This window comes from Glycine soja, chromosome 10 (assembly GCF_004193775.1).
Source record: "Glycine soja cultivar W05 chromosome 10, ASM419377v2, whole genome shotgun sequence".
Classification (NCBI taxonomy): domain Eukaryota; kingdom Viridiplantae; phylum Streptophyta; class Magnoliopsida; order Fabales; family Fabaceae; genus Glycine; species Glycine soja.
Window position 1 is genome coordinate 6,827,024 of NC_041011.1, and position 24,943 is coordinate 6,851,966.

A 24,943-nucleotide genomic window follows, 5' to 3' on the forward strand; every position below is an offset into this window, starting at 1 on the left:
ATAAAAATCTATCTACTTTTACATTAGAACACTGATTAGCATTACAAAGAACTTAGTTTTCCTTAAAATTTACTCAGCTCAAGGGCTGTTCAAATAAATTTCCCAATAAGTACCTATAGAGGGAAAAAAATAAAAACTAAAACAAATCTAATTTCTCTCGTATAAGATAAAATCAACTTATGCAACTCAAAAAAAGAGCTCCCTCATTTAGCTTATTCAAAAATTAAGTTAATTATAACTTATGAGAGAAGTTGGACACATTTTACCTTCTCATTCTTTACCAACAAGTATATATCAAGTTTATCTACACAAACCCCAACTCAGATTTGTTGAGATCCAACGTGATACTAACAAGTATCTTAAGCTAAAAATATTGGGCGTAATTTTAATGGCATAATTCATTAATTTTTGTCACTTAACATAATAACTATATTCAAAAAGTAAAACAAGGAATAAGCGTGTATGAGATTTTACCAGAATGAAATTCCATAACTTTAAAGATACTAAAATATAAAACCAAATTCATCCAACTTGTTTGGTCATTGATATAAAAACAGACTAAATTACTCCTTAGAACAAAACTTTGACAAACTCAATGCTCTAGTGTTAATTGAGAATATGTTCTGGACTAAAAAAAGCTGAATAGACTACACCAATTAATCGAAGAGACTGAAACCCATATCCTGCATCACAAAACAAATTAACCAATAAACAATCAGAAAAACTTCAGATTAACCAAATACATACAAGCTTGAAATTTGCACCAACTGAAAGCTAGTTATTACACAAAGCTACTTCGTACTGAAAGGCAATATGCAAATTGCATTGACCATTTTATGCTTTGATCAAAACCATTTCAATCACAGAATATGCAAGTCAATTAGAATAGATTAACCAACCACAAGTTTAAAACCATTTATAGTGTGTTTGGATCAGCATTTGTAAAATTGGTTTTTTAGTGAATTGATTTATATTTGGATGTTTTTACATTGAAATCAAGTTTGATGTAAAACTTAAATGTAAATTTTTGAACTTAAAGCAAACGCTATATTTTATCCTCTCTAGTCAAACCAAAAATTGGAAGCAAAATCAATTTTTCCTAACAATAACCAAACATATAAAACTTCTACTACAATAACATTAGACTGGAAGTAAAATCAATTCTGATTCTGTCCATTGTGAGGCAGGGGTGGAAAAGAAACACTTACATCATCAGATTCCTCTTTCTCCTCCACCTTTTCCTCTTTCTTTACCTCAGCAGCCGGAGCAGCACCACCGCCACCTCCACCAGGAGCAGCGGCGACGGCAACGGCACCACCGCCACCAGAAGGCACCGAGGCCAGCTTTTCCTTACCGGCAGCAATTAGCTCAACTATATCCTTACCCTTAACTTCAGACAAGAACGATTCAATCCTATCTTCATCTGCCTCTATTCCAACTGCAAATTAAAAACAAAAACAAAACTCAATCCTATCTTCAAGAACCTCTCCCCAAAATAACTAAATCAAATACAAAAACTAAATAAAACGAACCGTTTTCACCAATTTGCGTACTAATGACAAAAAAAAACAAATGGGGCAAGCAAATTTCAACCTAAACCTAAACCTAATTAATTAGCATGAGTCATTTGTTCGATTGAACCGATTAAAAAAAATTAAGAATTAAAAAAGGGATTTGGATGGAAGAGAAGAATTAAATATACCGGAGCCGAGGATTTCCTTGATGTCATCGGCGGAGGGGGTGTTGTTGCCACCGAGGACGGCGAGCAGATACGCAGCGACCACCTTCATCTTTCTGAAATTACACACTGTAATAAGTAACGTTTGTAAAAATAGATAAGAATACACAAAGAGAGAAGAAGAAGAAGAAGAAGAAGAGAACCTGAGAGACAGGGAAAGGGTGAAGATGCGAACGAGGAGAGATAAACGACGACTTCGAAGGGTTATGTTATTGTAGTGTTGTTTTTGAGGTAGTGCGTGTGCTACTGCTAGGGTTTTGTTTTTGCTGAAAGAAACTAACCGGTTCTTGGGCTTTGTTACCCGCACCTGTGGGACATGCTAGTTGCACCCAGCAACATTGCTGGTGCACCCAGCAATTAGGTGAATGGGCAAAATTGCCCTTGTATTAAAAAAATAATTCCTTCTTTCGAAAGTTACCGGAAGAAGTTCTTCCGGATAACTTCTCCGGAAGAAGGTTCTTCCGGATGAACAATTTGTTCTATCGGAAGAACCTTCTTCCGGAGAAGCTACCGGAAGAAGGTTCTTTCGGTAGAACAAATTGTTCATCCGGAAGAACCTTCTTCCGGAAAGTTTTCGAAAGAAGGTTCTTTCGGTAGAACAAATTGTTCATCCGGAAGAACCTTCTTCCGGAAGAATAAATTGTTCTACCGGAAGAACCTTCTTCTGGAAACTTTTCGGAAGAACAACAATTTGTTCTTCCAGAAGAACCTTCTTCCGGAAAGCTTCCAGAAGAAGGTTCTTCCGGAAAGCTTTCGGAAAAAGGTTCTTCCGGTAGAACATAAATTGTTTTTCCGGAAGAAGGTTCTTCCGAAAAGTTTCCGGAAGATTTCCGGAAGAACCTTCTTCCGGAAGAAGAAATTATTTTTTTTAACGCAAGGGCAATTTTGCCCATTCACCTAATTGCTGGGTGCACTAGCAATGTTGTTGGGTGCACCTAGCATGTCCCCGCACCTGTGGGCTTTTTTCCAATTTTATAATATTCCCATACTGCCCTTCTCTCATTATAATTTTCTCTCTCCTAAACCTATTTCTCTTGAATCTCTTCACACCCCATGTACCTTCCTCGAGGCTTCCTTCATCATGTTCCCTCGTCATTGCATTTTTTTCTAATTTTTATTACTTTTTTTTATTGTGTATTTTGTAGAGGTTTATAGGTATTTTATCTGAAATAACAATTCCAAAAGTGTGGCAGCAATCTTACAAATACAGTAATCTGGAAAAGTTTTTGATTTTTGTTGGATTAATTATGTTTGAATATGGGTTGCATAATTTCAAAATAGTTGTTCCAGAAAAGTTGTCCGATTTCTGGATTACTCTATCCGGAATACTATAAGCAACCTTCTAGAACAAGTATTCCTAAAACATGTTTGTAAAATAATTACATTCTGGAATATTTTTTCAGAGTACATTTACTAATATTGCATAGTTGATTTTTCAGAAAATATGAATTATCGAATAAGTTTTCTGGAATATACTTATTTTGGGGTGGTGTTTCATTGTGTCAATGCATTTCAAATATGTTCATTTTGTTCATCATCACCAACAAAACTTTTCCTAGCACCACTCTTCATCTTCTGCCACCATCGAGTTAAAGGTTCATCCGTGTTGTCACACCATTGTTGTTGTTATCGTTGAGTCCCCCAACATGCACAATCATCAATTTAGCCTCTTCAAACGTAGAAGTTGTGGTCACAACCTCTTCAAACAATTTCGTTTTGATTTTGTGGTCTATGGGTTGGACTTTGTGGTTGCAACATCATTCTTCGTTGTGGCATACATTGTGGTGACGTGCATGGCAAAAAGCAGCAATGGCGATTTGTGTAGTGATGGAGGGCAACCTATAATGGTCGCTAGTGGTGTTGTTTGCGCATGGTGGTTATGTTGGGTGGAGGTGGGGTGCGATAGTGTTGATGACTATGGTTGTGCAGGGAAGGAAGGGGGTGTTGGCTGAAGGGTAAATTTGTTCTTTAATTATTATTGGGGTGTGAGAAGCAAAAAGAGGGTCAGGAAGTAAAAGCCACACCCGTGTTGTGAGGCCCATGTTGCACCGAGTATGGGCCGTAGTACATGATTTGGATGGGCCTTCCTTAGATAAAAACTCCTATGGCATTTCTTTTCACACAGTCACACACTACAGTACTACACCTTTTGTTGAAAAAACAAAAAATGATACCCCTTTATTTATTCATACTCCCCTTTTTGGATTGTTCAAGCTTCCCTTTTTATAATATTTCAAAAGGCAGTATGAATTTAGTTTATGTAAGTTTATATTTTTTTTAATTTTGATTTTTGTAAAAAAAAAATTACATCAATTGTAATTTTTATAAGTTTATATTTTTTCAATTTTAATATTTTAAAGATTTTTTTAGTCTATGTAAATTCACGCTTTGAGAATTAAATTGGAAAACACAAATACCAACAAAAAAAATGTGAGAAATAATATAATATAGTCATACCTTTTTAAAAGATATTGTTATTTTCTTTCTCTCACACCAAACAGCACAAATTAATTTGATACTCTCCTATTTCTTTCCCACCGGACCGGGGATGGTGATATTAGAGATATTTTTTCTGGTACTTATATGATAATACTAAGAAAAAAAGGGTTTGTTTATCATTATCTGAATTAAATGAATGCTAATCTAACAATATTCTGAAGGATTATGTTATGATTATAGTTGAATTGATAGCTCATAGTAAAGTTTGATAGCTCGGATTTTGCACTAAGGTCGCTGTCCATGGTGGATTGTAGTATTAAAAATAAGTAAATTAAAGTCTTCATTTTTTAAGGGAATATAATTTTCTTCCTTTGTCTTTTGTATTAACGTTTAACATAAAACCAGGTGTAATGTCTGTTCCATGAGAAAATAAGTTCATTTATATTGGCATCCATAGTTGGACCTGGCCGACAGATTTTAAAAAATAAAATATCGCTATATATAGTTGTACGTATTTTCAAATATAGTTAATGACATAGGTTCCAAAACTTTATAAAACTACTAATTTTTTCTACGGTTTTATATTAATTAAAAAAATGTTCAGTAAAAAAATAATTAAAGAAATCTGAATGCATGTATTACTCAAGTTTCTAATAAAAGTCTCCATTTTAGGAGATATTTTTTAGAAGATATTTTTAATTAGGAGATTTTAAATCACCTTTTTTTCGATACTTAAAACACCTATTATTAGTATTATATATTGCTGTAGGTAATGTATTTCTTTGTTAATTATTATTTATAATTTATGTAGTGTATTTTGTTTTCCCCTTCTTTTAGTGGCTATATATGCAACAACTTTTCCATATAACGTTAAAACGTGTTTGTAGGATCGGAGCTAAGCTGCCTTAAAAATAATGGGCTTAGTTCTATATTTAATTTAACATTTTAATTCATATGAGATTTTGATCCTTTAATTTTCATTATTCGTAATTAGATTTTCATAATTTTGTAGTTATTATAATCAAACCCCTTACATCAATAAAAATATAATAGGAATGAGAAGTAACATTATTTATATCTATAATTATTATAAAAAAAAACCTCATTTAGTGTTCTCTTTTTCTAGATATTTTTATCCTCAACTATTATAAATCTTTATAACATTTTATTTTAACTTTCAACAATATTTACATATTTTAAAACAAGTTATATGACCCAATTAAATGTATAGGTAACTTTCAAGTCTCGATGTCTTTTTTGCACTAATAATTATAAAGGAAAGTATGTACGAAATATTTAAATAAAAATGAAATATATAATATGTTGAAACCAATTTTATATTTTTATTAATTTTATTTAAACCTCCTGATTTATTTTGATGGTTACTTTCCTTTTAAAACGACGTGCTGTACTTGTGCTTATCCGAATCTTCAGAAGCTCATAAAACTATTCCAATAGTGTGGATAAATTTTAATGTACAATGTCAAAGCACAAGTTTGCTCTGAAACTAACATCATCGAGGAAACACAAGGATTAAATATAAGGCTTAATGGGAAAAAACAATCTTTTTATTTTTCTCATTGATCGTCTCTCTATTTTTTAATTTATTATCGGACTCTTTATATTTTTTCAAAATTTACTATCTGAGTTTTTAAAGGAAAATTAAATGTTAATTGTTAACTTATTTTACGCGTCTCACTGTTCTTATTACTCAGTTTAGATATTGTGTTGCTGATTTTGAAAATTAGAAATTTTTTTAATATAAAGATTAAGAATTTTGAGTGGATGAAGTTTACATTTTAGGGTTGGGGTGATTATTTTTGAGATAATTGTTAGTGATCTAATTACTGATGAGAATAAATTAGAAATAACGTAAATAATTAATCATTTTAGTTATCAATAATGATATTTTTTGAATATACAAATACTTCTTAAATAACCAATTATATGCGAATACAAGATAATCAATTTTTTAAGTTAACAATTAATGTTTAATTTTTATTTTAACAACTTAGATAGTGAATTTTGAAAAATAAAAAATTCCGATAATATATTAAAAAATAAAAATATCAATTTAGTGAAATAAAAAAAAAAAATAGGAGGAAATTTTTTACCATTAAACCTAAATATAATGCTTATTCCACATAACCAACAACTCATATAGTGACACTTTTTTTTTTTAGTGTGGTATAGTGACTTTAAAACAAAAGCAAAGAACATTGACAATTACGTATACTTTTTTTTTTCCTTTTTGTCCTTGACTTCTATTAAATTAAAATGACTGACTATTTAATCCGGTCATTTAATTATTATGACAATCATTTTCTTGCATCGGTATCAATATATTAATTAAAAACTATACTGCTATTACTCAGATGCGAAACCTACTCTTTTTTTTTCTAATGAGGAAACATGAGATGATGAATTATCTTTGATCGAAAAGAAGAGGATGCGCATAAAGAAAACAGTGCATTGAACTTGAAAAGTGAAAACTCAAAAATCAAGAATTCACATGGCAAGTGGCAATTTATGTTATGTTATTTCCCTCATGAGGAAGAAGGTGCAAGCAATAATAAACCTCGAAACGCAGCACAAATTTGACTGTAAAGTAAACCCACGGCATGATCGTGCCACATGAAACATGCTTTAATTTATACAGTGTGTGTGTAAGTTATATTTTAAGTTTTTATAAAATAAACTATGTTTATAGAATTTCACGTAATTAAAAAAAATTACCAACATTTACCTGCTTGTTAGGAGTGTGAGGGTGTGTTTGGTTTGCATTTTTATTTTTTGTTTTCATTTTCATTTTTTGAAAATTATTTTCATTTTTAAAAGATTAAAATTCTGAAAACATGTTTGGTTTAATTTTTTGTTTTTTGTTTTCATGAAATAAAAATACTGAAAATTTATGATATATTGATTTTTTGTCTTTTTGTATTTTTAGATTTGCTTAAAATTATATTCATTGTCACCATAATTTCATTTTATCCGAAATGAAGTTTCTGTTCTCAACTGAAAACGAAAATTTATTGTTTTCATTTTCTGGTTGTTTCCTGTTTTCATTTTCAATGTTTTGAGAAATCCAACCAAACACATTTTCATCACTGTTCTCTATTTTGAAAACAGAAAACAACCAAACCAAACACCCCTAAACTATTCATTTTCTAAGTAGTTATATCAATTAGTCAAATAATTAAATTTATTTATTAATAGTTATATATAATAATTAAATAGTTAAATTAATTTAATATTAAATTTATAAAAGAATGGTGATTGAGAGTGCTACCAAACTTGTGTCAAACACATAAAATCGCACCTTTGGACCTGAATTTACTAAATCCATATTCTTTTGTCTCTGTAGTCGTACATTCGATTTTTAAAATGTCATGCATATTAATTGTCCACACTTCATGTCCTTGAGTTTGTCAAATTTTACAAACACGGAGTGTTTAAAACCTGTCTTATCTCATTATTTCGATTTGGTTTAAAATTAATTTTGATCGTTCATGTTTTGAAAAGCAGATTTGATGTGTTTTAATAAAAGTTTGACTTATAGTAGTATTTTATATCCTTTCAATTAAATTTGATGTCTCATAATATTTTAAAATTGATATTTTAATAGTATTTTAGTTTGTGCATTGTACTATCTACAAAAAAATTTATGCATTGGACATGATAAATATTTATTTTATACAATAATTAATAATTTTAAAAATATAAATTATAATTACAATTCATAATAAAATAGTTTTAACATATAAATTATATTTTATATTTATGATAGAAAATTTATTTAATCATTGTTAATTTCTTAAAAAAATACTAAAATCCAATTTTAAAATTAAGAAGAAAAATTGAAAATTATAAACTGAAAGAAATAAGGGGCTAAGAAAATTTTTTAAAAATGGTCTCGTTGAGAGAATAAAACAATCCTTAAAACGCTTTTGTTAAAGAATGGTTCCTGAAAGTATCTTTATTTAAATTAGTTATTTTAATCTTTATACATAGGATAGAGGATAATAAGAATTTATAAATTTAATTATTATATTTCATATCTTATATTTACATCAATATTATTTATTTATATATTTGAAATCTATATTGATACATATATATTTCTTAATTTTGTATATTGTATATCTTGATTTTCATATTCATTTAACATTATAACTAGTTTAATAATCTATGCCATAAAAATATTAAGTTTACAATCTATTATATATATATATATATATATATATATATATATATATATATATATATATATATATATATATATATATATTAATTTTTAATAGGTTTCTCTATTGTTTTTAATTTTACAAAAACAAATGTAAATAATAATTTCGTTTGTTCCAACTTAATCAGATGTATCAAATTTAAATTATATATATATATATATATATATATATATATATATATATATATATATAATATTATATTAAATATTTAAAAGGAGAACTTTTTCCTTCACAATAATTTTGTATGATATTCTTTGTTGTATTTTAACATTTATAACCACTTTCCTTATCGGCGGACACTAGCTAGTTGTTTAAACAATAAAGGGAATTATAAAAGATGTTAACGTATAATATTTTTTAAATAATTAAGAGAACTAGTCAGTGTAGGCATAAAAAATATAGGAGTTTTGTGCAATCTCAATAATAATAATTGATCTTAATATGTTAACTTCTTCGTTTATTGTGATGTAGTTTAGGATCTTTAGGTGTTTGTCTGGTAATTAAAATGATAACTTTATGCATAAGTTTACATTAAAAGAATAGTATATTAATGTAATGATATCTTCTACGAATCTTTAAACATACCAAATAGACAAAAAGGCTATTTTTATTTATGAGTAGGGTGGATATATAATAAAAACGGGGGACAGTGCCACAGTGATGACTGATGAGATTTGACTAATGGAGCTGGGTTGCGTTTATACACTCTTCTCAGCATTAGACTTAAGATCAAGAGTGTTGGCATAATAAAGTTGGGACAAGGATTCATGCCAAGTAGCTAATATTTATTGTGCGGGTCATACATCCTTTCTCCACGCAGAAACATAGTTGTTTTTTACAATAATTGTTTATAGTCGATTGGTGGTGTTAGCAAAATGCTAGCTAGGTAGTGGTGTAAATGATAATACTGTCCGGTAACGGTGGTAACAGTGCAATGCTAAGGGTGGGAGTGGTGATAATGTGGGAGGACTAATGACAATCATACTTGATAGTAATGGTGATAGTAATAGTAATATTATTGGTGTCAACTAATGAGAAAAATAGTTATATAGTTATAGTGATAGTTTTAGTTATGACCATTTGAAGAAATATAAGAAGAGTGTTTTTTTTTAAAACTAAAAAATCAAATTTAAAAATATTTTTTTCTTGATTTAAAAAATGAAGGTAAAAGTGTGTGTTAGATTTAAAATATTTTTTTAAAAAAAGTCTTATGGTATTTCAACAAGATTTTTAAATGATATAAAAAAGTCTTGTGATATTTAATTAAGACTTTTAAGATTTTTTAATGATGACAACAAAATTCAATGATATTCAATTATGATTTTTTATAACTTATAAAAAGTTTTTTGATATTAAAAAAATATACAAATTTTGATAAATTATTTTTTAAAAAGGATTTCGATGAATTTAATTAAATTTTTTAGTATAAAATATCTATAAAATAATTTCACCAAAAACTCTAGAGATTTTGCTAGACTCTTTCTTTTTTTTTCTATTAATTATCAAATTTTCTTTTCTTTCATGACATGTGACATATATGTTTCTCATATTCTTTTGAAATAAAAGAATGTCAAATATATTCCTTCTTTATGTACTTTTTCATTTGTTTTTTAAATTAATGTTTGTCTTATGTGTTAAGGATAATCATGTTTTTCTTATATTTATTGTGTCTATCACCTGCTCAATGTAATTTTTTGGGACTGTCATTATTAATTTTGTCATCTATATAATTTAGTAACCCTCCTATAAAATTTCCATCTTCACCATATCCTATTTAAACATGTCATTGGATTTATCATGAAATAATTATAGTAATTAAAAAATCAAAAGACTAATGTATAATTTTAAATCTATTGTTTAAATCCAAAAGTGAAAATGAGAAAATGTTATTACAAAAAGAATTAGTATAGAAGAACTTAAAACTAGAATCAATTTAATTATTAAAAGATTAAAAAAATTATATTTGTTTTACTTTTTATCCAAATCTCATAATTTCTTATTATTTCTTTCACTAACTCTTATAATTTTAAATGTGTTTTTAAAAATTCACAAAATCCTTTCAAATCTTATAAATTTATAAAGTCATTTCAAATCCTTTAAATTTTTATGATATAAATTTATGAAAATCCAAATTATTATAAAAATGTTGAAAAAAATCTGGTAAATCATAATATTTATACGTAATTTTAAAAATTCACAAAAGACTTTTTTATACTAAAATGTTATTTTAAAATTCTAATTTAATACACCCTAAAGTCGTGTTAAGATTCAGTTCGACTTTATTTTTTCCAAATGTGATTTGTTTAAGAAATTCTTATTTTTCAAAAGTTATTATTTAAATATTTAATCCTTATTTAGTCTCATAGATAACACAAGGAAAAACATAAGGAAAAACATAAGGGATATTGATGATGCTTCTTGAAGTTTTTCTATAAAAAAAAAAAAAAAAACAAAAGCTCAAGTTCATGTTGGATTTGTGATAGATAAAGGTAAGTAAATGGTAGAGTACGATATAAAGGAAAACCTAAGAAAAAAATGGCATTTATCTTTTTTTTTATAGACAACATTTACCTTCTTAGTTCACCCGTAAAATCTCAAAAAAGGTTGCATTTAACCTCCGTTTGGATTGAAGGAAAATAAGAATCATAAAAGAAAATTTTAAAATGAGAAAAAATGAGAGGAATTTTTTTAAAAAATATTTGTCTCTACAAATTAGTCTCGCTCTTCATTTTCTTCTCTTTTTCCTTCTAATTAAACAATAAAAAATATATTGTTATCCATTTTTTGTTTTTTTTTCCTATTTTATTTCATTTCATCCAAACATAACATTAGTCTCCCAACATACAATTTATATATACAATGGTCTACAAATATAATGTGTCATGATTTATTTCAATTATTCTTTAATAATAAGTTTCTATAAGCTCAAACCTTTAAGTATTATTTTAAACAAACATCTTCATACTTCACATATAACATATTTATCAATAAGAACACAAACACGTTAAAAAGATGTTCTCATAGTCAACGATGATAATTAATAAACTCTTTTAGAATAAAATTATTAGCTAAAAGTATTTTAATTAAATTCAATTTGATACAATTTTAATTTTATATTTAAATGAATATATTTATTAAAAATATTCTGAAAATTTTAATGTGATTTATATGTTTTTAATTATAATTATTTTTCATTATGTTCGGAGGGTTTTTTAAGACTACAACTATATATCCTCTCCACGGGAGACATATAATTGTTTGAGGCAGATAGAATTTCTATAAATAAAAAAAAAAAATTCAAAGTATATACTTATAATTTAAATTCAAAACTTTTGATTAAATTGAAATAATTTCAGGTGAGTTAATTTATGCATTTGCTGTTATTATGTTGGGAGGTTGGACTCAGCATATTTCAGGCTCATTTCTCATCATAATTTTTAAAATTTAATTTTGAACTTTTATGGAATTGGCCAGAGGATTTATTTTAGATTTTCGTGGTCCTTGTCAATCCAATTTTAAAAGCTATGGACCTCATGTTATTGGCACGAACTTGCTATGTGACTACGTTGTTTTCAACTCTCAGTGTGAATTATTTGCAGTGTTGTTTAATTAATTAGCTCGTTTACTGTCAATGTTGCTAGATTGAATGTAACAACTGAGATTTTTTCCACAAGAAAAGAATAATATTTACAAATTGGCGCATCAAGCTGCATCCACCTTTGTGTGAAACACGAATATTACACGATACATATGTTTAGTTGAGTGACAAACATCCCCTATATAACACTAAGCACTTATACAGAGTTTCTTCAACAATTGTTTAATTATCTACTAATTTTTAAAAGACAGAAGCAATATGATCTTGTATAACCAGAATTATGCTATGCTTACTAACAGTATTATCATGTATTACTGGTGAAATGTTTGCCTTTTATTTAAATACTTTCTCATATTTTTCTCTGCATTTTTGTTGTTGTTGTGATTAGACATGGCAATGGGGCGGGTCGGGTACGGGTATTGTCTTCCCAATCCCTTACCCCGACCCGATGGGTTTGAGTTTATTGTCTCATTCTCGTACCCGTCGGGTATCGGGTATTCCCAACCCCGTTCCACACACCATTTAGAAAATTATTTTTTTTTGTAAAAAAAATATTAAAAATTTGATTTTAGAAAAAAATAAATTGATTGTTAAACATTTATTTTTAACTATTTATATATCAATAAATTTATTATAACGTGTGTTTCTACATAAATAGTTAAGAAAATAATATTAAATTATGTAAAAATTCTAAAATAAAATTAACTAGTAATAAAAATTATATGTCTTTTGATTAAATTATGCAAAAATTCTAAAGATTTTAAATGGCGGGGCGGGTTCGGGTTCGGGGTCGGGACGGGTCTAATAATCTCATATCCGTACCCGTACCCGACTTTTGGTTATCGGGAAAAACCCGAACTCGAACCCATACCCGGTCAACTCAGATATTACCCATCAAAGTCGGGACGGATTCGGGCGTGTACCCACGGATACGGGTTTTCTTGCCATGTCTAGTTGTGATTAATGATTATGTATATTTCGTAGGACTAATCAAAATACACACAGAAGAACATCAAATTATTAGTATTTAGGATGAAGTAGTTCTGCATTTTATTAGTCATAAAACTTAATTACTTAAATTAAATAAAATATATTTATTACATACTTAAGTAAAAGAAAAAAACTTAAAATTAATTATATTATATATACTGTATCAAATAAAGTTACTTATATATGAAAAACATATTATTACTGATATATTCTTTTTTATAAAAGAATCACTAATATATATATTCTTAAAGACAACTTATATATTAGCACACTGTTGTTATTGACATAAATCTACCTGGACTCATGAAATAGAATGAGTCTTCTTAATGTCTTATTTAATGAATTCAATGAATAATATGTTGAGTTTTTTTTATACTTAATAATTAATACGTGGAGTTTTAAAAAATCAATCAATAAAATAGAATGAATATCTATATAAAAATAATATAGAATGCGTTAAAAAATATGTTATTCAATCAATAATTATTTAGTATTTATTCTTATATTATAGATCTAAATCTCTCGTTCTTGAATAAGACTATTTTTTTTGAGCTATTATTGATGTGAATATTTTCATGAGTTATTATTGAGTAAAAGTATTTTTACGAATCATTCTTATTCTCGTAGAGTGTTTGGTATATTATGTAACTTTTGTAACTTGTAAATTATTTCGACTAACTTATAAGCTAATTCGACAAGAGTCACATCTACATATATGTTATTCCAATCTTATATATTAAGTATTTTATTTTCTTTAAAATATATTTCATAATTTAATTTGATATAAATTTCAAATCTTAATAGATTTTATCAAATAGAAGATATTTTTATTGTTTAGAGATAAACTAAAATTTAAGATTAATATAGTTTTAATCAAAATTAATTTATTATTATATTATAAATAATAATTAACAAATTAGAGAGTTAGATTCTCACTCTACTCACTCTCTCAATTAGAGATTCTTAATATTATTTATTCATTTTACACATTATCTTACTAACTAGCTTAAAAATATATTTCCTTTTTACAAAGAAATATATTTTTAAGCCTAAAAATATATTTCTCAACTATCCCAAACTACTATTATTTTATCTTTACCTATACTATTGTTTTTTTTAATTGTTTAAATATACTTTTTTCATTTTTTTTAGATTTTGCAAAGAAATAGTCAATAATTAAAAATATACTTTATAAGGTAAAAATATTTATTTATTATGAGTTTTAATCATAATGTAATTTAGAATTTAAAAATGTTTATTTATTTTAATTTTAATTATATAAAAATAAATATTTAGTATTCTAAAACATTACAGTGGCATATAATTATTAGTTAATCAACATTTATCATCTTATATTAAATTGCCTAAAATTTTCAAAAATATTATAAACAATTTTATATAATAAATTAAAGTAGTAAACCAATAGTTAGCAAATCCCGTATTATAAAGTTGAAATGGGGAAAAAGAAAAAAGGAAAACAGAGAATTATAGTTATTCAACTTTGGTGTGCCGAAGAGTGAAGAAGGCGTTGGTTGTTTTCTTGACCAGTCTGTGTCAGTGATGCAGTAGCAAACAAGTGCAATGGCCGTTTACTTTTGGGCTTATTATGTTTCCATAATAATTTTTGCATTTCTCTTTTACATTTTTAGTTTTTCATTACAAAGATGTGTATCTACCTCATCTAAGGATAAAAAAAAATTTAAATTTTAGATCTACTGATAAAAACTTATTTATTATTAACTTTTAAAGTAAAAATGTCAAACGTGTTACGAGAAATATTCCATCACTTTCTTCTCGAAAGTAACAACACAAAAATACAAATTTTTTTCTTTTGTTTTTTTCCTCACTTTCTGTCCAACAAGCCTTGAAAAAATGTAATGAAATAATTATTACAAAATAATAATACATGAGCTAGCTGTTTATTAACCTAATCTAACATATATTTTTTCTATCAATAACTAAAGCCCTACATCTGAATTTATCGTCACTCACGTGACAGCGAGAATTCTCATTGGCTACCAAATACACTTGGACTATTGAAGAAGATAATGGATCACAATTTTAAATATGTTACTATATATTTTGTTTTTGATGTTGTTTTTAAGTGTGCTTGGACTCTTACCCTTTAAAAAATGTTTAGGATTTTTTTTAATAAAGAAGAAAAGTTTGATATATGTATGATAACATAACATCTAATAATACATATAAACAAAAATGCCTTCTTTTAATACTGTTTTATATAATGTTTGAGATAACACTATATGACCAACATAATATTATTATTTTATATTTGGTGATACCCTTTATAGATATCATTTTTATAAAATATTTTTCTTAAACATCTTATATTTATTTAAATTTACAATCTCATACGCATTTTCTGAAGAAAAAAAAACATTTTCTTAAATGAGAATTTTTTGTTTTGATAAAACGAAAAAAATTAACTTATAAATTATAATAACAAATTCTCATAACTTTTTTTTTACATTTATATAAATTTCAGAGTTTTGTCTTTCTTTATTTTTCAAAATTTTAAAAACTAATCCCTTTCTTGAGTAACTTACCTTCAGCATGTGTTCTGCATGTTTCCTAAATTATATGAATAAGAGCATGCTTTTTAAATTATATGAATATGATGTTTTAAAACATCATAACGATTCAAAAAAAAAAAGGTTAGAAGTTATTTAAAAAATTTTGTTTATCGAACAATCAAATGAATTTTTTAACTACTAAAAAAACTAAAAATGAGTTGAAATGTCTTGTTGAATATAATTTTACGAAATATAATTGAAAAATTAGTTAGATGAAAATTGAAAAACTAACTTATTAAATTAGTAGTGTCTAGTGAAACTAAAATAACGTATAAAATAACTGAAAATATAAAATGATAGAAATAAACATATTTATATTCTACTATTTTATGTTACATTTTTTTCATGTTAAGTATTCTACTTTAATCTTATACTATTTCATGAAATATTTTTAATCAAGTTTAAAATAATATAAGAAAATACACTTAAGTAAACATTATACTTTTATTATGTTGATTAGTGTAATAATTAAAATAAATCATCTTATATAAAACTATTCAAAAATAATAGAAATTTTAGTGTTAAAATAATAAATTAAATATTATAAGTGGTACAATAGTTAAAATAAATATTGTAACATAAAAAATATAAAATATAATAAAAAAAAACCTATCATCTATGGTTATCAATGTCTTGATTTATAATATTAAATTAATATAATCATTAAATTAAGAAAATTAATATAAAATATCCAAAACATAATATAAAAAATAAAATAAACTATAGTAAACCTACGACCTATTATTACATATTAAATTGGCAATATTGTTGCACACTTCTTTCATCTGAGTAGATATATTTTTCATATTTTCGTTTGTGCTGATTATATTTCACTTGGATGTTTGAGTTTGTGTAGATTTGTTAGTACCATCAATGTGACTAGGTACTTAGGTGTTACTATGATCTTGGTCATGTGCTTGGGTACTACTAAACTCACCATGAAACTAGACAACAAAATATGTTCTTCATCTAACAAATCTTTCACTTGAGAAACATATTGATTATATTTCCTATAAACAATTATTCTATCTCTCTCCTGATGAGTGTCTTTTCTATCAATTTCTTTATCTCCTTCCTCACCATTCTTTATCTCCTTTCTCACATTTCATAATTTCATCAACATTAGAATCCATAGAGGGTGCAACAACATTTTCACCAAGTTGCATAATAGTCTTTCAAACAACCTCCATAATTCATCAAGTCAAAGATCCATTGATTTATTACAAAATCTTTTAACCTCAGGTTTCTCCTATAAAAAATGAATAATTAATCATTAAACTAAATCTTATAATGAATGAATTTTTATCTCAGGAAAAAGAGATTATCATTACAAGACTTAAAACATGTCAACCAAATTACAAAAGTAATACCTTACAAAAAGGATAAATTACCTTACACCACTAAATTCATAACTTACGGAAAAACAAATAAATCTAAGCAAACAATACCCTCACTAAAAGCAACCCCTATCACCTTACAATACAAGAGTACAATCGTAATTCATCTATGAAAGTTTGAACAGTTGCAAAAAAAAAAAATCAAGAATAAAGGATAAATTGTAAAGAGAACCTATCAAAGCAAAACCGTAATCAATCCCTATGTTTCTTTTTTATTGTTTTTCTTTTTTTACTCATTCATACAGGTGAATTTCACAATCAAAATATTGTAAAGAGAACCTATCAAAACATTATATAAGGAGTGAACTTTTTAAAAAAAAATATCATTAGTTCATTACTTGGGAAAAAATGTTAGTGTGCACATTGTGAAACAAAATGAGGGGGTCTGGATGTTAGAAAAAAAAGGAGACAACAAATATATGAATGAGTAAAAAAAGAAAAATAATAAAATCCTGATTTATTTAAAAAGGTAAGTAGAAAAATTAATAAATACATTAATAATAAATAAGGAAGAAAATATAAAATGCTAGAAGCTAGTGTTTTTAAACATGTTACTTTAAGTAGAGTTTTAAAAAATACTATAAATTACTAAAAAGCTAGTAAAAAAATTTGTTTATCAAACAATCAAATAAAATTTTCAACTAGTAAAAAATTAAAAATTAATTAAAATACCTTATCAAACATAGACCACCAAGTGTCTAAATAAAATTAACATTATCAATATGTTTTTACAAGATCTACTATTTTTTTAGACACCAAGTAATCTATTACAACTGATAACATCATAATTAGAACAACTACTTTCAGAAATTGTAAAAAAATATATTGCTTGATCTTAGATTGTGTTTAATTGGTATGAAGAAAATAAGTGAGGGATCTATAATTTTTTCAGTGGAAGCAATAAATAATTTATAATATTTTTATGAAAAAAAAATATCTCAAACTTTTATAAAATATATAGTGTTATGACAAAAGAATTTCAAAATACTTATAAATAAGTTAATTTTATAAAATACATAATGTTATAACAATAAATAGTTTCTACAAATTACAATTATTCTTTACAGATTTTCATACTTTAAAAATATACTATGATTTTTTCATTATCTAAAAGAACAATAAAATTAGTATTAATTTTTTAATTGCTTATTATTACATTCATTTAAAATAAATAGTTTATGGTAACAATGCCTATTATGTTATGGGAGTAAAAATATTTTTTTATTATATATATACAAATTAAAAAAAAATCTTGTGGAGGCATTTGCCCCCCACAAGCTAATACATGCATCCGCCACAGAAGAAAAGTGATAGAAAAGAGATTTAAAAAAATGAAATTAAAAGGAAAATATTTTCTTCTTCTCTTATATATTTCTTTTATAAAATAAAAAATATTATCATATTTTTTTCTTCTCTATATTCTTTCCTGAATTGAAATACACTATTACTCCATCTTCTGACCAATGATAAAATAACCTTATCCACGATAGTATCTCTCTCATTAATTTGATCACATAGAATACTATTAATTTTCTTTTTAAAGGAAGAATAATCTTAATCCTTACATACCGCGGTGTTTTTAATTAGTGGACTTTTCCTAGAAGGGCCAAATGTGTGCCAGCTTTTATTGGCAGAAGCATAAGTTTATCCATTTCTTTTATGACATTTTACCTCACTTATACATGTCAAAAGAATTTGGGTAATTTATTATATTTTTATATAAAAAATACTTGAATTATAACATATTAAGATAGGCCTTTGTCCATTGTCAAAAAAAAAAAAAAAAAAAGATAGGCCTTTGTCACTAACTTAACCCTTAGTTTAGTGGGTACGTATAAATAGAGTTTTATTTTCATATCAATATGTTCAACGAAATTTCGTCTATGTTTATGAGTTTACCTTTCAAATCAAGTTTTGGATATGAAATAAAAATATTTTTTCTTTTTTTGCTAGTAAGTCTCAAATAATGATTACAAAATCAACAAGTAGTTGGTTGCTCATAGATTGGATTTTTTAAGCAAAAGTCTTTGAATATAAAAAAGTGATTGAAATAAAATAATTTCACTCTAATCGATTTGTCATATTTTTTCAACAAATATTAATCATTAAAAAAATTATTAAATACTTCGTATCAATACTATAATTAAAAAAATTATAAAATAATGATAAGAAAACTAAAAAATTGACGGTGTATTTCTTTCTCAATATTCTTTAGTCTTTACTATTGTGCAACTTGACAAAAACAAGTCAGTTAATATTAATTTATATGTGATTGGTTCATAATTTGAACTTCATGCGTCGTTCTCAAAATAATAACAAGTTTTATATTTAACTTAATTTATTTATAATTTGTTCAAATTCTTTTTTATTGCTAATAAAAATTAAAAAGAAAACAAGAACTGAGAAAGTAAAATAAAATACAAATATTCAAATATAAGATCAGATTGTTTAAATTTATTTGTTAAAATAAATGTTTCTTTTAATAAAAATAAGCAATTTTTTATTTTATAGAAGAAAGACTTCATTAAAAAATATTCATTATTTCTATGTTTTTAGAAGCTTGATTTTAAGCAAGGATACTTTCCAAATTTGTAATTCAATTATCAGGTTTAATTAAAAAATATATTTTTGAGATCATGCACAAAACCTTCAATCTTGAACTCATGAACTCATGAACTCATAGGACTGAGTCTATTACTCGAGTTTGACTTTCTTAAACTTGAGTCTATCATTCCAAACTCGAGTCCTTTGGTCCAAATTCAAGCTTTTAAGTTTTATAGTTCAATTTCTTATAAAAACCTTTGATTAGTTAGTTTATTGTTGACATATATTGATAAAGCCATAGATGGATCATTGATGCTTGAGGAGTTTACAAGATGTACCTAGGACTCTGATTTTTGGTCTTCAATCTCCCGGATTGAACCTTGACTTCATTAACTATTTTATTTTTAGCTTTGATTCATCCAATGTCGAGAGTGCTTCATTTGTTTGGTTTTGTCTTCATCAAACCATGTATTCTTTTATATACACAAGTCTAAAGATCAAATCTTCATTGCATACTTAATTTTTTTTCTATATTTATTATTATGTATAGTTAATTTTTTAATAGGATATTTAACATATAATATAATATTTAAAAGACTTAAATATATTTTTAATTATAGTAAATTAGTATTTATTTATTTATTTATTATTCCTATAAATTTTAGTCTCTATGAGTTGATGTTTTTCCAATTGTGATCCTTATATAAGATTTTAATTTTTTTATTTATAATTTTCATAAGTTTGTATTTATAAGAATTAAAATTGAAAAAAATATTAACTTTAAGATAAAAAATATATTTAAATCTATTTAAAATATATATAATTCCTTATTATTATATTTTTTTTGAAGCATCCTTATTATTATATTATATATACAAATAATATGTAAAAAATGAATATTCAAAATTTCTGAAGTGTAATTTATCGTGAAGACAATTATGCGATTCAATAATTGAATTAACAAAAGTCTGCAGTAAAAAAAGGTTTACTCTATCAACTTTGACATAATCAACTAATCATGTTGCATATGTAACGTATATTTTATTTATTTTTTAATAACACGTTAATTAATTTTAAAATCGACTTCTTTGTCCAGTTCCAAAATCTCTTTTCATTGACTGACTCGCCATATCAACACCAGAAATTTATCTCTCGTGTGTCGGGAAGACGACGCCAGCGGGTGAGGCGTAGTCATAAGTGAAGCGCGTGGGAGAGGCCAAATTAGGAAAGAAAAATAAGTATAAATATCAAAAGCGATAGTAGCTTTAAAAAAAATTTAAATTTAATTTTTGAATATTAAAAAATTAAATTTATATTTTTCATCATTAAAAATTAATTTAGTACCACATAACACTTTTGCAACAAATTTAACTATTTATCAAAATAAATTAATAAAGAAAATTGACACTTAGCCAAAATAAAAATGAAAAAGAAATGGACACGCTGTGTTGTGTGTTTATATAAGAACAACCATTACTCGCTGACTCCAACGTTGTAATGCGTGCTTCTTAGTTCTTCTCTCTTCACTCTACACTCTACACATTCCGACATCGTCCAACGATCAAACTCACTGTTCAGAAACAAAACCCTCTCTTTCTCTGTGTGATTCAGACCACATCCTCAGAATTCGATTCTGCATATTCTGTTTCTGTTTTTTGTCTTTTCTTTGACTAAATGGAAGTTCAAACTCACACTCTCTCCACCTTCGACATTCATCAACCCCAATTTCGGAGCTCCGAATACCCAAACCCGACATTCCCACTCTCCCCTCATGACCCGCCACTCCAAACACCCACTCACGCGCCGCCAGAGCCTCACACGCTGGGACGCGCGTGCCCCCAGACCACCGCGGCCCTCAAGGTGCAAAAGGTCTACCGGAGTTACCGCACACGGCGGAGGCTGGCTGATTCCGCCGTCGTCGCCGAGGAGCTCTGGTGCGTCTTCTCTAATCTCTTCATGCAAACTCTCTCTCTCTCTCTCTCTCTCTCTTTAATTTATATTTTATTACTACTTTATTTTTTTTTTAATTTGTAACTGTAATATTATTGTTATTATGACGAGTTAATTTTTGAGAAAAGTGGGGTTGAAAATTTTGAAGGTGGCAAGTGATTGATTTCGCGAGGCTAAACCACAGCACCATTTCGTTCTTCAATTTGCCTGAGAGTGCTGCGTCACGGTGGAGTAGGGTCAAACTCAACGCTTCCAAGGTCTCTCTCTCTCTCTTTTTAATTTATTTTTGTATGTATATAATAACGTGTTATACGGGTATTTGTACGTTTTGTTGGAAGTGCTTTTTGTTCCGTGTGATGATTGTGATTATGAATTTATGATTGAGAAAAAAAAAAGAACGATTTTTTGAGTTTGATTCTGAAAGTCAACTATTTTTGGCAGGTGGGAAAGGGTTTGTACTTGGACGCCAAAGCACAAAAATTGGCTTTTCAACATTGGATTGAAGCTGTGAGCATGCATTTCCTAACACCCCCCACTTTTTTTTTTTTAATTATTTAATTTATTTATATTTTGTTTTGTTTGACCAACTCATCCATATATGTGTTATAACATGTTTGTTTCACATTTCAGATGTGTTTTTTCACGTTTGCTGAGAAGCTAGTATTAGTAGTTATAGCTTCTATATTATAGATGCGATTTCTTACATTTCAACGGGTTTTCAAACATGCATTTTTTTATTGGTGTTGTTATGATTTAAACTGTAGATTGATCCACGCCACCGCTATGGACATAACTTGCATTATTACTATGAAGAATGGTGCAAAACCGATTCTGGCCAGCCATTCTTTTACTGGTGAGACCATTTTTTTCTAGATAGAAAGCATTTCACGATTTGTTAATTGGGCTAAGGTCGTTTCTGATTGCTAATATGCTGTTGTTATTGCATGATTCCATTGTGGATACAGGGGAATTATGTATGTTGCTGTACACTTCAGCTTCTAAATCCCATTAGTGTTTCATTGTCTACTCTTTCATACTTTCAATGACAAAAGGGGATTGTTTATGTGCCCCCATTTTATCAGTTACATGAAATGAAGAATTTTGATTTTGTTTCCTATATCTTGTTTTAACAAAGGGGAGCTTGTCATAAATGGGGTTAAGTTGTGAAGTAAGATGCTAGATTGAATGATCTCAGGTTGTGGTTTTGTTAGTGTTTTTTTTAAAAAAAAAGCCAAAGAATTTATTAAAAAGAACCAACTTTACACAAGATGTGATAAGTTGGATGAAAGATACAAGAATTTGTTAGTGGTTTTGTTAGTGTTACTGAGACTTTTTTTTCTCATTCTACAGGTTGGATTTGGGAAATGGAAAAAATATTGATCTTGAACAATGCCCCAGATCCAAGCTCCGAAAGCAATGCATAAAGTATCTAGGACCTGTATGTGCACATGCTCATTGGATTTATTACTTTTTCTTTTGTTTAATTGTAGTTGACATTGACTTTATTGAGAATTTGACTAGTACAGTAGTATTGCATTATTCCAAAAGTTGTTGCCTTTTGCTGCTTTTCTGACTGGTTGATCCATCTTAATAATTTTCTACATTAGCAAGAGAGAGAACACTATGAATTCATTGTCTGTGAGGGGAAGATTATCCACAAGCAATCTGGAGATTTACTTCACACAAAAGAAGATTCTAAGGATGCCAAGTGGATATTTGTTATGAGCACCTCTAAGAAACTCTATGCTGGCAAGGTAACAATTCAGGCTCAGTTATTGTTTCTAATTTTCCATTTTCTCGTTTCTACACAGGCACTTTGCCATTTCTTTTCAGCCATATTGATACATTGCAATAACCTCTCAGAAAAAGAAGGGATTATTCCATCATTCATCTTTCTTGGCTGGTGGAGCTACCTTGGCTGCTGGAAGGCTGGAGGTCGAGCATGGCGTTCTTAAGGTATAATTAACTTCACAGGTTTACATGATTAAGTTTTTATGCTATTGGAATATCTTCGAAGAGTATGAGATGGTCCCATTAACAGTCTCAAAGAGATAGTGTGTTGCTGTCATTTTTTTCTTTTGGTGCAAATGTGCTGTGCACATGGAATTGACATTGATGGACACATCTACAAATTCGGATTTATGTGCATTGACAAATGTCTGATTCTCAATGGCTTTGACTTTTCAGTCCATCTCTGCTTATAGTGGACACTACCGGCCAACGGATGACGCACTCAACTCCTTCGTATCATATCTCAAGGAAAACGGTGTCAACATTGATGAAGTTGAGGTAATTTGATTAGCACCAGGTCATTCCTGTGTACTTTAACTACAGTGTTTGTTTAGGCCAATGAATAGTTCTTCAAGTAAACTTTGATCGTTTATGGCCACAACATTTGATAGTTCGTTGGAAAACACTTTGATAATCACATGCGTTTTTTATTGAATGATTTTGATGCATTGTTTCAGGTACGCAATCCAAAGGATGATACCGATACTTACGAGGACAGCAAGGTTAGTGAAATAGCCACAGCACCTGAAGATTCTAGCAATGGTAAGATATCCAAGCCTGTAGTTTCTGAGGAAGCCGAGAACACTGCATCCTCAATCAAGGAAGACCCTCAACCTGGATCTGTTGGCAGTTACAAAAGGACTCTCTCAGGTGGGCTTCAGAGTCCAAGAGCTGATGTGCCGAAGAAAGCGATATTGCAAAGAATCAATTCCAAGAAGGCTACAAAATCCTACCAATTGGGGCACCAACTTTCGCATAGATGGTCAACCGGGGCAGGACCTAGAATTGGTTGTGTTGCTGACTACCCTGTGGAGCTTAGACTACAAGCCTTGGAAATGCTTAACCTTTCTCCAAAAGTTCCTCCTTCTCCTTCCTCATACAGGTTTGTGGGTGGTCTTGTGTCGCCTATGGCCAATGGCACTAGAATTGACAGTGATGAGAATTCTGTTCATTGAGCTAGTAACTGATCTTAGGATTATGAATGACGCTTCCTGCCTAGTGTAGTAACACTTTAAGGTTTTTTCTGCTAAGCTTTTAAGTTCTTTAGTTAAATGTAAAATACCTGTTCTTTGTGTTTGTCTCTACTTTTGAGGACTTGCTGTTATCTTTATAAAATTCAATCGTTTCTATTCTCTCATGTCATGGTTGTTTGTTTCCACTGAGGTGAAGATAAATGAAAAAAGTGTTTAATGTGATACCCTGTAGTGGTGGAAGGTTATGCTAGATGGGGTTAGAATTTAGATTCAGCTACTACTGTGTTCAAATTGTGCTACACATGTTTTCCAAAAGTAGAATCCACGAACGAAGCAATTTGATGTGTTGTCTAATAGAAGCTATGATTTTTAGGAGCACTTGTGATATTAGTCCGTGCTTCATGACCTATCATTAAAAACAGCACTAGGAATGATAGAAGCGTACCTATCATTGAATATATATATATA

The 24,943-nt window shown here is 27.9% G+C and overlaps 2 protein-coding genes across 3 annotated transcripts; one reads left to right on the forward strand and one right to left on the reverse strand.

The window, feature by feature from the left end:
* Positions 1-461: 461 nt before the first annotated feature.
* Positions 462-2,020, reverse strand: LOC114369916 (60S acidic ribosomal protein P2-1-like). Of its 2 annotated transcripts, none has more exons than XM_028327195.1 (4): positions 1,882-2,020; positions 1,703-1,794; positions 1,209-1,438; positions 462-683 (listed from the first exon to the last, which is right to left on the reverse strand). In XM_028327195.1, the coding sequence occupies exons 2-4, from the start codon at positions 1,788-1,790 to the stop codon at positions 657-659; spliced, it is 345 nt and encodes a 114-aa protein (XP_028182996.1). In that variant the 5' UTR covers positions 1,791-1,794; positions 1,882-2,020; the 3' UTR covers positions 462-656. The 2 variants fall into 2 exon arrangements, with proteins under 2 accessions (XP_028182996.1, XP_028182997.1); XM_028327196.1 differs by having other exon boundaries at positions 1,703-1,807; positions 1,882-1,986.
* Positions 2,021-21,014: 18,994 nt separating this feature from the next.
* LOC114371906 (IQ domain-containing protein IQM3-like) lies at positions 21,015-24,697 on the forward strand. The gene is made up of 9 exons (XM_028329225.1): positions 21,015-21,475; positions 21,640-21,748; positions 21,933-21,998; positions 22,256-22,344; positions 22,842-22,929; positions 23,099-23,245; positions 23,355-23,447; positions 23,679-23,780; positions 23,960-24,697. The coding sequence occupies exons 1-9, from the start codon at positions 21,216-21,218 to the stop codon at positions 24,455-24,457; spliced, it is 1,452 nt and encodes a 483-aa protein (XP_028185026.1). The 5' UTR covers positions 21,015-21,215; the 3' UTR covers positions 24,458-24,697.
* The last annotated feature ends 246 nt before the right edge of the window (positions 24,698-24,943 follow it).

Coding starts and splice junctions, on each gene's coding strand:
- LOC114369916 (XM_028327195.1), bottom strand. CDS start 1,790: ATGAAGGTGGTCGCTGCGTATCTGCTCGCCGTCCTCGGTGGCAACAAC. Junction 1,439..1,702: donor CAAGGAAATCCTCGGCTCCG/GTATATTTAATT, acceptor TTTAATTTGCAG/TTGGAATAGAGGCAGATGAA. Junction 684..1,208: donor AGAAAGAGGAATCTGATGAT/GTAAGTGTTTCT, acceptor TTTGTGATGCAG/GATATGGGTTTCAGTCTCTT.
- LOC114371906 (XM_028329225.1), top strand. CDS start 21,216: ATGGAAGTTCAAACTCACACTCTCTCCACCTTCGACATTCATCAACCC. Junction 21,999..22,255: donor TTCAACATTGGATTGAAGCT/GTGAGCATGCAT, acceptor TTTAAACTGTAG/ATTGATCCACGCCACCGCTA. Junction 23,781..23,959: donor TCAACATTGATGAAGTTGAG/GTAATTTGATTA, acceptor GCATTGTTTCAG/GTACGCAATCCAAAGGATGA.